The sequence below is a fragment of the Moschus berezovskii genome, chromosome 22 (genome assembly GCF_049115385.1).
Source record: "Moschus berezovskii isolate FMDL1 chromosome 22, NW_MosBer_1.0, whole genome shotgun sequence".
Lineage (NCBI taxonomy): Eukaryota > Metazoa > Chordata > Mammalia > Artiodactyla > Moschidae > Moschus > Moschus berezovskii.
Window position 1 is genome coordinate 10911842 of NC_142481.1, and position 13062 is coordinate 10924903.

Sequence of the window (13062 nt, forward strand, 5' to 3'; positions counted from 1 at the left end):
TTAAAACATACTGTTTTAAAAGTATTTTTATTGAGATTTAATTCACATACCATAAAATTCACTTTTTAATTGTGTACAATTTAGTGGGTTTTAGTATTTCACAAAGTTGTGCAGCCATCATTGCTACAAGCTATATTTGTACATATATTACGTATGTTTGTGTGTATATTTGTTTTTCTCCAAATGTCTAGTCTTAGCGGCACATATTAAGAGCTCCATCTTGCTGCCAGAGATTTGAGATGCTGCAGTTGTCACTAATGTCCGGGTATTTGGGAGACCAATTCCGTTCCACTGGTCTGTTTTTCCGGTGGGAGGTCTCCCTAACAACGGTTCTGGTCTAAGACTCGGGTAAGGGGCGGGGGACGACAGACATGCGGTCACGCCTTCAGGGCCTTTAGTCAAATTCTTCTAGTAAAGAACCCTGCTTCAATACAGCTCTCCAACAGAGCAAATGCCCTAGGACTGATAAACCAACTGGGCAGAAGCTTGGAGATCAGGAAATCCTGGGAAGGAGAGGTACCAAGGATCAAGACACGCCCCATTCTTGAGTCTCCCCTCTCCTCTCCCGGCTTCCCAGCCCGGTCTGGGGGTCCTCCCCTTCTCTGTCCGTCTCCCCCTTTCTGAGGACTAGTGGACCCACACCAGGGGCTGTCCCATCCAGCTCGCACCCTAGGACTGCCCCCAGCAAAGCACCTGCACAGCGTGGCTGAGGCACCCAGGGGTTTCGGAAGTGAGGCCAAGCGTGTCCAATGCTTGCCGAGCGAAGTCTTCGGATCTCAGTACGAAAGGTCCCCTTTTCAAGGGATAGGTCATATTTGTTTCAACCAAAAAGGGGCTCACTGTCTGCAGGTAGGAAAGGGGTCGAGATAAGAACTACCTTCCCTCCCAAGCCAAGGCTCCCGGGCCCGCTCCCAGAATCCCTGAATTCCACCTCTTGCGGACCACGCCCCCAGGTATGTGCCGGCCACGCCCCCAGGGCCACGCCCCCTCGGGGACGCACCCTTTGCGACTTTCGCGCCACGGAAGCGTTTTCTTAAAAAAGGTTCTTCCTTCCTTCTTCCCCCTTTCTCTCTCTTTTCCTTCCTTCCTCCCTTCTTCTCTCTCCCTCTTTTTTTTTTCCCCTTCCCTTCCCTTCCTTTCTTTCTTAAATTTTACTTAAGTATAGTTGATTTACATCCACCGAAGCTTTCTGAGACTGAGTCGCGGTCCTCGTTCGGACCTCACCCCACCTCATTCCCAGCCCGCCCCTGCTCCTAGGAGCCTCCACTGAATCCAAGCTCCTCCTCCCTCAGAGCCCTCCGCTCGTGAGTTGCCACTCCTGCCCCTCTCGAGCTCCTTCCCCGCGGAGTCGGGCACCTGCACGATGACACCTTTGGAGCGGTACTCTGCGCCCACGGCCACGGAGAAGCTTCGCACAAAGGCCTGCGGAGGAGAGGAGGGTCCCAGACCGCGAGCTTTCCGCGCGGAGTCCTCCAGCCCGCCCCCTGCCCCGGCGTGCCGCCCGGTATCCTAGAACATTCCCCCGCTCCCGGAGGGGCCCCTCCCTCAGTTCTCAAGTTCTCACCCTAACACCCGAAAGTTTCTTTGCTCTAAGCCCTCCTTTTGTTCCCGCACACTCCCTCTCCACTCCAGCCGCGCTAGTCTCTGTGTATTCCTGACCTCCTCCCACCTCACCGGTTCTCGAAATCCTAGCTTTTTTTTTCTCTTAAAAAAAGAACACAGACTTGCCCACTGGACTGTGCCCCAGACGTCTGACCTATTAATAGCCTGACTCTGGTGATACATCACACACACACACACACACACACGCATTCAGGTCTTTTCCGCCATAACCTTCAGGGCGCGCACACACACACACACACACACACACACACACGCATTCGGGTCTTTTCCGCCATAACCTTCAGGGCCAGAATTAAGGGCTACTGTAGGAATGACAGCATGGCAGCCAGCCTGTGCCCGGTCTGTGGGTCTGGATACCTTGGTGGCCGCATACACTGCTAAGTATGGATAGGGCTTCCTGTCAGCTACTGAAGATATGTTGATGATGATGCCTTTGCCCCTGGAGGAGGAAGCATTAGTTGGAAGGCAGTCACTGCCAATGGGGAAGAGAGGGGCTCAGTGATTTACCCACCTCCTCGCCCTTTAGTCGCTGCGCTAATCAGAAAGATCAGAGAGATAGGGAAGAGTTGGAAGTGTGAATGGGAGAGCTGGGGAACAGAAATAGCCAGAGGCTGGATGAGGAAAGAGCCAGAGTGAAAGACAAAGAGACTGCCTCTTACCTGCTAACCATTTGGGGCAGGAGGATTCTAGTCATCTGCAGGAGGAATGAAGAGGATCCTGTCTTTTCTTCTTTCCACTGTTTTCACCTGCCCAGACTCCTGCCCCCTCCTCAAGTTCACTCCTATCCCGCACTTTCCATCAGGGACTATTCCGCTAACACTGCCTCCATGCCAAGTCCAGTACTGGGGGATACTGAGAGCCACCCAGAGTGGTCAGAGCTACGCTGGCCCTGAACCCAGTCTCTCCTAGCCCCGACTCACCTGGGCCACAGACATCATGTTGCAGTTTATAATATCCTGGAGTTTCTAGGGCAAGAAAATGGAACCAATCAGTCCTTTCCTTCACCACAACTCTGCCACAACTCCCATATTTTCTAGCTTACTTTTCTTTTCATGTGGAACACAGTTTTTAAATTTTGCATCTACTAGAATTTAAAATACACATAAACTTCGATGCATCGACTCCGCTTCTGGAAATGTATTCCTTTCTAAGATCCTCACATATATGGGGAATGCATATGTCCAAAAATACACATTATAACACAATTTGTAGTCAGATATACCAGGAAACATCCTGAATATCCATCAATACTGAGATGACTAAATAAACACTGGGTAGCCAATGGATAGACCACTGAACAACAAGTAAAAAGAATAGATCAGCTAATTATTCTGATTAAAATGATCCCCAAGATACATGCCTACTTGTGAAAGGTAAAGTGCAGAACAATAGGCTGCCACCATTTGGATAAAAATTATATATACATCCTTTTGTAGGCATAGAGAGAAAAACCTATCACTGTTTTAAACTGGGGGGCACTTTTGGGGAATAAGATTGAAGGGAGAAGGGAGATTTTCACCTTCATTTCGTAAACTTCTCTCTTTGGATTTTCTGATCAGTAAACTATTTATAAATGCATACCATATACATACCAAAGTGCACAAATCTTAGAGTAAAAACTAAACACAAATCTTTAGCTTCTATCCACATAAAGGAAGTATTGGGACTTCCCTGGTGGTCCAGTGGCTAAGACTCTACACTTGCAATACAGGTTCAATCCCTGGTCAGGGAACTAGAACCCACAGGCCGAACTAAAAGATCCCACAGCCGCAACTAAGACCCAGCACGACAAAATAAATAAATAAAATATTTTTTAAAAGATTCAATGCAATTGCTATTAAAATCCTAGTAGCATATTTTGCAGAAAGAAGAATCCTGCCCAAAATTCATATGGAATCTCAAGGGACCCTGGTATTAGCCAGACTAATCTTGCATTCATCATTTCCACTTCTGGGTATATGCCCAAAAGAATTAAAAGCAGGTATCCAACAGTGCTGTATTTAAAATGGATATCCAACAACGACTTATTGTATAGTACGCGGAACTCTGTTCAATGTTATGTGCCGGCTTGAATGGGAGGGGAGTTTGGGGGAGAATGGATACATGTATATGTATGTCTGAGTCCCTTCCCTGTTCACCTGAAACTATCACAACATTGCTAATCAGCAATATAAAATAAAAAGTTTAAAGTCTGGGGAATAAAAAGCAGGTACCCAAACAGATATTGGTACCTCAACAGTTCATAGCAGCATTATTCACAAGAGCCAATAGGTGGAAACAACCCAAGTATCTATCAACAGGTGAAGAGATAAAGGGTGATTATTTATTAATACATATGATGGAATATTATTCAGCCTTAAAAAGAAAATTGGGACACAGGCTGTGACATGGATGGACCCTGAAAATACTATGCTAAGTGAAATAAACCAGGCCCAAAAGAATAAACAAGCTATGATTCCACTTATATGAGGCACCTAGAATAGTCAAATTCATAGAGACAGAATGGTGGTTTCCAGGACCTGCAGGTAGTTAGGAATTGGGGGTTACTGTTCAACAAGTAGAGAGCTGAAAAAGTTCTGGAGATAGATGGAGGTGATTGTCTCACATCAATCTGAGTGTATACAATACCACTGAACTGCACACATAAGAGTCAAAATGACAAAATTTAAGTTATATGTATTTGCCATAACTTAAAAGCAAAGAAAAGAAAAACAATGAAATTCTGATATTTGCTAACAACACAGATGAAGTTGAAAACATTATGCTAACTGAAATAAGCCAGACACCAAAGGAAAACTAATCTGTGACTTCTCCTGTATGAGGTATCTAGAATTAGCAAGCTCGTAGACACAGAAAGTAGAAATAGATGTTACCAGGGAATAGGGAAGAATGTGGAGATACTGCTTAATAGGATCTGTTTAACTTACAGGTCCTATATTTAACTTATACTGCTTTATGAGTTTCTGTTTGGGATGATGGAAAAGTTTTGGAAATACACAGTGGTGACAGCTGTACTACATTGTGAATGCATTTAATGCCACTGAGTTGCAAACTTTAAAATGGTTAAAATGGCAAGTTTTATGTTATATATGTCACAATTTTTAAAAAATTTATGCTGATATTTCCATTACCCTGGCTCCATGTGGATCTTGTTACATTATCTATTATTTCTCTTGTGTCCAATCATGAATTTTCTTCTAATATTCCTGATTATATTTTTTGAGTGCTGGATATTTAATATTAATAAAATTTAACTGCTAATTTGAGTCTCTGGACTACATAGTTTTTCTCTAAAAATGGTTTGATTTTGAGTCTCCCAGGTAGCTAAACTAGGGGGTGCTAAAATATCAGATCCACATAATCCCAATGGAATTAAGATCATCTGAAAATTGGCTTCAATTCCTATGAAACCTGCTGCTGTGCTGTGCTTAGTCACTCAGTCATGTCCAAGTCTTTGCGACCCGCTGGACTGTAGCCCACCAGGGTCCTCTGTCCATGGGATTCTCCAGGCAAGAATATTGGAGTGGGTTTCCATGCCCTCTTCCAGGGCCTATGAAACCTACTTTACCCTAACTCCTGGATTACAGTGTTCAGGATTCCAACCTAAAACCTGAGATATTTTCCAAAGCTTTGTGCTATGTTATTTGTTGCAGCTCCAACACTATCCACGTTGAAGGGAAATGTTGCTTCAAATGTCAGATTTCACCTCTCTTGGATTCTCTCTTCCCTCAAATCTTGATGTGACAATTCCTCATTGCCTTAGTAGGTTGATGCCTTCAAACAGTTATTTTAAAACTATTTTATCCAGCTCTCCTACTCGTTTTCATTTGCAGGGTTAGTCTTCAGTCACAACTTCCGCTAATACCAGAGGCAGAATACACAGGCTGATTCTCCTTGCATTTTCTAAAATGAGACTATACTTTCTCTTTTCTGACTTCTGTTATCACAGATTAATTTTTATTGGAGCATAATTGCTTTACAATGTTGTGTTAGTTTCTGCTGTACAACGAAGTGAACCAGCTCTGTGTATACATATATCCCCTCCCATTGGACCTCCCTCCCACTCCCTTATGCATTCCTTTTGAAATGATATTTAGAATTGATTTATTTATTTTTGTTTGTGTAGCAAAGTTTTATTAATGTGATAAAGGGACAGGGAAAGCTTCTGACATAGACATCAGAAGGGGGATGGACAGTTCCCCCAGTCCCTAGTCTTATCAAGGCCTTAGATACTTTTTACCAGACCCACAACATAGGTCTTAAACTAACATGATTAGAACTAACAATAGAGAATTTAAAAGCCATCCTGATCTCCTGTTTTGTCTATGTCTAATAATAATAGCCCTCATTTATGGAGCACACAACTTAAGTTTATGTGCATTATGTTGTCGTATCAGCTGATACTGTCTTACCAGCTTTCCGAGGTCAGCAAAAAACACTGATTCCCATTTTATAGATATGAGACTGAGGCGCTGACTTTCCCACGTGGCTCATTCCCCGCCCCCTACTCTTTTTGCGGCCACACTGTCGACCATGTGGGATCTTATTTCCCTGACCACAGACAGAACCCACTCCCCTCTTCATTGGAAGCACGGAGTCTTAACCACTAGACCGCCAGGGGAGTCCCTCATTTCTCCAGAAAGTTAGCACCGGAGAATATAAAACGGGCAGAACCAGACTCAGTTTAGACAGTGGTCCTGGTTGAGCACTGCAGAAGGGCGCCCCATGGACGCAGAGCACGGATTCCCCGCTCTGCAAACGCTTAATCAAGCTAGTGTACCGCGCGGGGTTTTCCAACAGAGGGAGCAGCCTGAGGCAGCGGTCCCGCGGTCTAGCTCTCGGTGTCACTCACTTTGGCGATGTCCTCCTCACAGTCGAGCAGTTTACTCAAGTGGGGTGTATATTTCTGTCCCACGTTGTTTACTGAACGAGAGGGGACAAAGTGCTTGTGTCACTCCAACAGTCCCAGGCACACCGGGCGGGGGCAAAGCGGAGTGTGTGCCAGAGAGGGCGACCAGGAGACTGTTCCGGGGTCAGGACAGCCCGGGGCGGTTGAGAGCAGCGCTTCTCCCACCGGGCACGCGGACATACCCAATACGCCGATCTCCAGGTCCTTCAGTCCTGCCTCAATGGTCTCGTAGATTTCCAAGCCCCCGGTGAAATCCACCTGAATCACTCGTGTGCTTTTGCCGTAAAGCCGCTCTGGGAAGTGTGTCAGGGGTGGAGGGGGCGAGGCGGAGAGGCGGAGTGGAAGCCAGGCTTTTGGCTGTAGCTCGTCTCCGCCTGCATCTCACTCCAGTCTCAGTTCAGCCCCAGGCCCTTACCCCATCCTTCGGAGACCCCAGAGGCAGTGGGAGCGTGCTCCCTGCACCCGCCTCGACCACGCCCCCGACCACGCTCCGTCAAACCCCAGCCCTTGAGCCAGGAGGGCCACGTTTCCGAGCTCCCCTGCTTTCCTCTGCTCACCTATCTCCTTTGCCTCGTGCTGCAACTTGCTCAGGTCTCGGCTGATGAGGACGACGTTCAGACCCCTCCGGGCGAGCTGCAGGAAATGCATTCGCTTATTTATTCACGAAAGCCACAAATATTTACTGTGTGCTGACAGCGTGCTGCGCTGTTGTAGGCGCTGCCGATGCAGAGGTGAACAAAAGAGAAATAAGGGAAGTCGGCCCTCGCGGAGCATGCATTCTGGGGCCAGAGTATTCCAGGCAGAAGGAACAGCAAGTGCAGAGGCCCTTGCAGAAAGGCTGGCTAGCTTAAAGGACAGCACACAGTCCAGGGAGCACTGAATGAAGTATTCTTGCCTGGGAAATCCCATGGACAGAGGGCCCTGGAGGGCTACAGTACATGGGGTCACAAGAGAATCGGACACGACATAGTGACTATACAACAACTAGCCTCCCCTGCCTTCGTGCCCACTCAGGGACATCGCTGCAGCTTTCTCCCATCTTCCCCTGCATCACGGTCTCTCTTCTCTGGATGATTCCCATTCAACGTGCAGACCTGCCAGAAAGTCTTCTCTGTTCTGGAGTTGCCCCATTTCTCATCACGCCACCCCACTTTACTCAACATTCTAAGAGCTGCTTACCCCGGCTCTCTCCCGGCCCGCTTATACCCATTCCAGTTGGACTCCCAGCCCACTGTGCCACCCAGACCACTCTGGTCAACAGTAACTTCCATGGTGGTAAACCCAGTGCTGCTCTCAGCACCTCCCAGCAGTAGCTGACACGTTCATCACCCCCTCCTCCAGGCAATGTTCTTTCCCCGGCTCCCAAGACATCTCTTCCAACTTTGGTTTCCTTCCTGCTCTGGCTCAGTTCTTGTGCCTTATCTTCTGTGCTTCTTAACTTTGAGTGCTCCAGGGAGCACTTTGGGGGTGATTCAGACTGTGCTCCCCTTCTCCATCCACACCCACTACCATGGGCATCTCATCTAGTATTGGGACTTTATTTTTTAAAAATATTATGTATTTCTTTATTTTTGGCTGTGCTGGGTCTTCATTGTTGTGTGGGCTTTTCTCTAGTGGTGGCAGGCAGGGGCTACTCTCTAGTTGCAGTGCTCGGGTTTCTCTTCGTGGTGGCTTCTCTTGTTGGAGAGCACGGGCTGCAGGCACGTGGGCTTCAGTAGTTGCAGGATATGGGCTCAGTACCTGTGGCTCCCAGGCTCTAGGGCACAGGCTCAGTAGTTGTGAGGCATGGACTTAGTTGCTCCTCAGCATGTGAGATCTTCCCATACCAGGGATCAAACTCATGTCTCCTGCACTAGCAAATGGATTCTTTACCACTGGATCACCAGGGAGCCCCCCTAGTCTTAGGACTATAAATGGCCTTGTTATGATGTTGATGCTTCAATTTCTATCTCCACCCATTCTGAACTCCAGAATGGCATTTCCAACTTCTGGAACTTCACAACTTGGATACCTAACTGGTATCTCAAATCTGTGTGTTAGTCGCTCAGTCATGTCCAATTCTTTGCAACCCCATGGACTATATAGCCCACCAGGCTCCTCTGTACATAGGATTTCCCAGGCAAGAATACTGGAGGTTGCCATTTCCTATTCCAGGGGATCTTCCCAACCCAGGGATCAAACTTGGGTCTCCCACATTGCGGGCAAACTCTTTATCATCTGAGCCACCAAGGAAGATAGAATGTCCAAAATGTCAAACTTAGAATGTCCAAAGCTAGACTCCTTTCCACTTCCCCCAAACCTGGTCCTCCCCTCAGTTCAACTCCATTGCAGTAATGGCAGCTCCATTATTTGAGGTATTCTGGTCACAAATTCTGTAACTTATTTTATGAGGTCAGCATTATCCTAATAGCCAAAATCAAACAAAGATGACAAGAAAACTACAAACTAATATCCTTTATAAACTTAGACACAAAAATTCTCAATGAAATATGAGTAAATCAAGTCAGCAATATAGAAAAAGAATAAGAGGTAATGCTCAAGATGGGGTTTATTGCAGGAATGCAGGGTTAGTTCAACTTTTGCAAAATCAATTGATGTAATTTACCATATAATCAGACTAAAGAAGGAAAACCATATGATCACCTCAACAGACAGAAAAATTACTTGACAAAAGTCAACTATCCATGATAAAAAACACTCTTAGCAACCTAGGTATAGAAAGGGCCTCTCTTGACCTTATAAAGGTCATATAAATACACACATATACATAAACATGAATTTTAAAAACCTAACATTATGCTGAATGGTTGAAAACTGAATGCTTTTCCTCTAAGAACAGGAACAAAGCAAGGATGTTACCTCTTACCACTTCTCTAAATGTCCTATTTAATTTCCTGGGCAGTACAATAAGGCAGAGAAAAGAAATAAAATGTATGCAGGTTGGAAAGAAGAAATAACATTGTCTCTGTACATGGATGACACGTCTGTCTACATAGAAAATCTCAAGAAATCTGCAAAATGGTTACAAGAACTAAATGGGTTTAGCAAATTTTCAGTTTATATAAGGTCAGAGGTTTGGAGTCATACTCTACATCCAGTCTTTAGAATAAATCTTGTCAGTATAAGGCTTCCCTTATAGCTCAGTTGGTAAAAAATCCACCTGTAATGCAGGAGACCCTAGTTCGATTCCTGGGTTGGGAAGCTCTGGAGAAGGGATAGGCTACCCACTCCAGTATTCTTGGGCTTCCCTTGTGGCTCAACTGGTAAAGAATCCGTGAGTACTAATGTCAAAATCAATCCAAAATTTGGGACTTCTCTGGTGGCCCAGTGACTAAGACTCTGTGGTCCCAATGCAGGGGCCCCAGGTTTGATTCCTGGTCAGGGAACTAGAGCTCATATGCCGCAACTAAAAGATGCAGCATGCTTCCATGAAGATTCCCTGTGCCACACCTAAGACCTGGCACAGCCAAAATAAATGAGTCGATAATTCAATAAAACCAAGATGCAAGTACTTCTCATGCCCGGATACTATCACACTTGGATGAGTCATCAAGATCTCTTGCTTGGATTTTGCAAGAGCCTGCATAAGCAGGATCTCCCTGCTTGCATCCTCACCTCCTATAGTATCATATCCCCCTTCAGAACCCATCTCACTCAGTAGATGTTAAAGTCTCCACAGTAACCTACCAGATTCCCTATGATCTGTCCTGAAATTGCATTCTGCCATCATGTCCTACTGCTCCTCTCTCCTTGTGACTCTGAAACAATCACAGCAGGCCTTTTCCTGCTTCTCCAACGAGTGATGCTCCCTACCGCAGGGCTTTGCACTGGTGATTTCTTCTCCCTGGAAATTCCTTCTCCCAGTTATTCCCAAGACTTCATGCCTCATCTCCTTCTCATGTTTGCTCAATGCTGCCTTATCAGTGACATATTTGATTATCCTATATAAAAATTGGAACCTGCACATCTCCAGGGGTCCCTCTTCTCCTTTCTTGATTTATTTTGCTCTTTAACTCTTTTTTAAATTTTAAATCTATTTCTTTCTTTCTTTTTTTGGCCACACCGTGTGGCATGTGGGATCTTAGTTCCCCGACAGGGACCAGAGATGGAATCCTTGCCCCCTGCAGTGGAAGCACAGTCTTAACCACTAGACCACGACAGAAGTCCCTCTCTTTAACTCTTATAACCATTTGATGGGCTTCCATGGTGGCTCAAGCAGTAGGGAAACCACCTGAAATGCAGGAGACCTGGGTTCAATCCCGGGTCAGGAAGATTCCCTGGAGAAGGAAATGGCAACTATTCCAGTATTTGATACACTATACATTTCATTTGTTTATCTTACACCTATCTCCCCTCACTACAAGGTAAGCTTTGAGAAGACGAGGTCTTCTGATTTTTTTTTTTAATCTATTTAGTTTACTGTTGTACCCTCTAGCATCTTGAAGATGCCTGGTGCATGGAGGTGCTATATAACTAGGTTTTGAATGAATAAATCAGAAGAAGCCCAGTGTAAACACCTGCCCCCACCCTGGGGAGCAGAGGAAAGGCTCCCTGGAGAGGATGTCTGCGGGAACCAGAGACAGCACACCATTCTCAGTCTGATAGAGTTAGCTGACAACAGGCAAACAGGAGAAGCCCTCCCACCACTCCCTGGCTCACCTCATGTGCGTAAGCCTTGCCGATGCCGCTGGTGGCTCCTGTCACCACTAGAAAGGAGAGGAGGAAAGGACAGGAGGGGATCCCCACCCTATCCTACCCCCATCATCCACTCCATGACCCTCTTTTCCCTTTTTGCACGTTTTCTGGGAACCCCCTCACTGAGACCCAACCCTCCTGGTTTTCGTCCCCCGCTTCCATCGGCGAGGGGCTCTGACACCTCGCACAGGTTGGAGGACTTCATACATCTCCAGCCTTCACCTGTTATGCTTCCAGGGGTCCCTGGCCTCTGCCCTGACTAGGGGTCCCCACCGGTCATCTGTCCGTGTTCCTGCTGCCCCGCCTCTACCTGCTTAGTGCAGAGCCCTCCTTTCTTACCTGCCCAGGCCCCGTGCGCCCGGAGCCAGTGGTTGCTCCGGCGTGCCTGGGGCAGCAGGTAAACATAGATTGTGGAGCCCACAGCCCAGGTCGCCCACAGCAGCAGGAACAGGGCTGTAACTGCTCCTAGCACTCTCAGCGCATCCCATTCCGACTCCATAACAACCCCAACCAACAGATCACCCGACCTAGGACCAAGGGGCTTTTTCCGGGGGCAGCTATTAGAAGCCTGGGCGTTAGCCCCGCCCACACTGCCAGTCAAGCATTCCACTCCACCTCTCTGTCTAGCTACGCCCAATGAGGGTTTAGTCTAACCAACAGCCACGCCCATAGCCTCAGCACCGCCCCTTGATGGGTCCAGAGCTGAGCTCAAAGTCCACTGCCAACGCCTGCAGAGCCAGCACACATCCAGCCTCCCCTCAACCCACAGATAACTTCCATTTGGGTCACTGAACTCAATCTCGCTGTTGGTGGCTGAAGGCCAGAACTGAAACGAGTGACCAATCACGTGGTTGCTGAGGCGCCAAGTTGTGTGACAGGGGGGTTTTGTCAATACATAGTTTGTCAGAAGAACCTCACCTACAGCTTCTCTGCTGGGGCAGTATAAAAGCCAGAGGCCTTACAATGGCTCTGTGTGACCTTTCTGCTCGTTTCTCCTTTGCAAATTCTGTTTTTTTTTCACTTGTTCTTCGCGTTTATTATTGAATAATTTGTTGTTGTTCAGTCCCGAAGTTAGCATGCTAGGCTCCTCTGTCCTCCACTGTCTCCTGGAGTTTGCTCAGATTCATGTCCACTGAGTTGGTGATGCCATCCAACCATCTCATCCTCTGTTGCCTCCTTCTTTTGCCGTCAATCTTTCCCAGCATCAGGGTCTTTTCCAGTGAGTCAGCTCTTCGCATCAGGTGGCCAAAGTACTAGAGTTTCAGCTTCAGAAACAGTCCTTCCAATGAATATTCAGGATCGATTTCCTTTAGAATTGACTGGTTTGATCTCCTTGCAGTCCAAGGGACTCTCAGAAGTCTTCTCCAGCGCCACAATTAGAAAGCAATTGTTTGACAATAATAAATTGTAATTATCATCTAATAATTATGGCTATTCTTTAATAACATAGATTATAGTTATTATTTATAATAAATAGTATTATTATTTAATAATGGGCTTCCCTGGTAGGTCAGACAGTAAAGAATCCACGTGCAATGCAGGAGACCCGGTTCGATCCTTAGGTCGGGAAGATCCTCTGGAGAAAGGAATAGTTACCCACTCCAGTATTCTTGCCTGGAGAATCCGATGGACAGAGGAGCCGGGCAGTCTACAGTCCATGGGTTTCAAAGAGTCGGACACGATTGCTGTGGTAAAATAAATATACGTAACATACATTTTACCATTTTAATCCTTTTAAAGTATAGATATAATTCAGTGACATTAAGTGCACTCACAAGATTATGCAGCTGTCACCACATCCTAGAGCTATTTCATCACCCCTGATAAAAAGAAAA

General features: G+C 46.4%; 1 protein-coding gene across 1 annotated transcript; it reads right to left on the reverse strand.

The window, feature by feature from the left end:
* Positions 1–89: 89 nt before the first annotated feature.
* Positions 90–11741, reverse strand: LOC129546204 (very-long-chain 3-oxoacyl-CoA reductase-B-like). Its single transcript, XM_055411065.2, has 11 exons — positions 11567–11741; positions 11192–11238; positions 7090–7165; positions 6715–6825; positions 6476–6546; positions 2544–2588; positions 2283–2317; positions 1981–2062; positions 1357–1422; positions 694–843; positions 90–503 (listed from the first exon to the last, which is right to left on the reverse strand). Exons 1-11 carry the CDS (start codon positions 11724–11726, stop codon positions 399–401), a joined length of 948 nt encoding a protein of 315 aa, XP_055267040.1. The 5' UTR covers positions 11727–11741; the 3' UTR covers positions 90–398.
* Positions 11742–13062: the final 1321 nt, after the last annotated feature.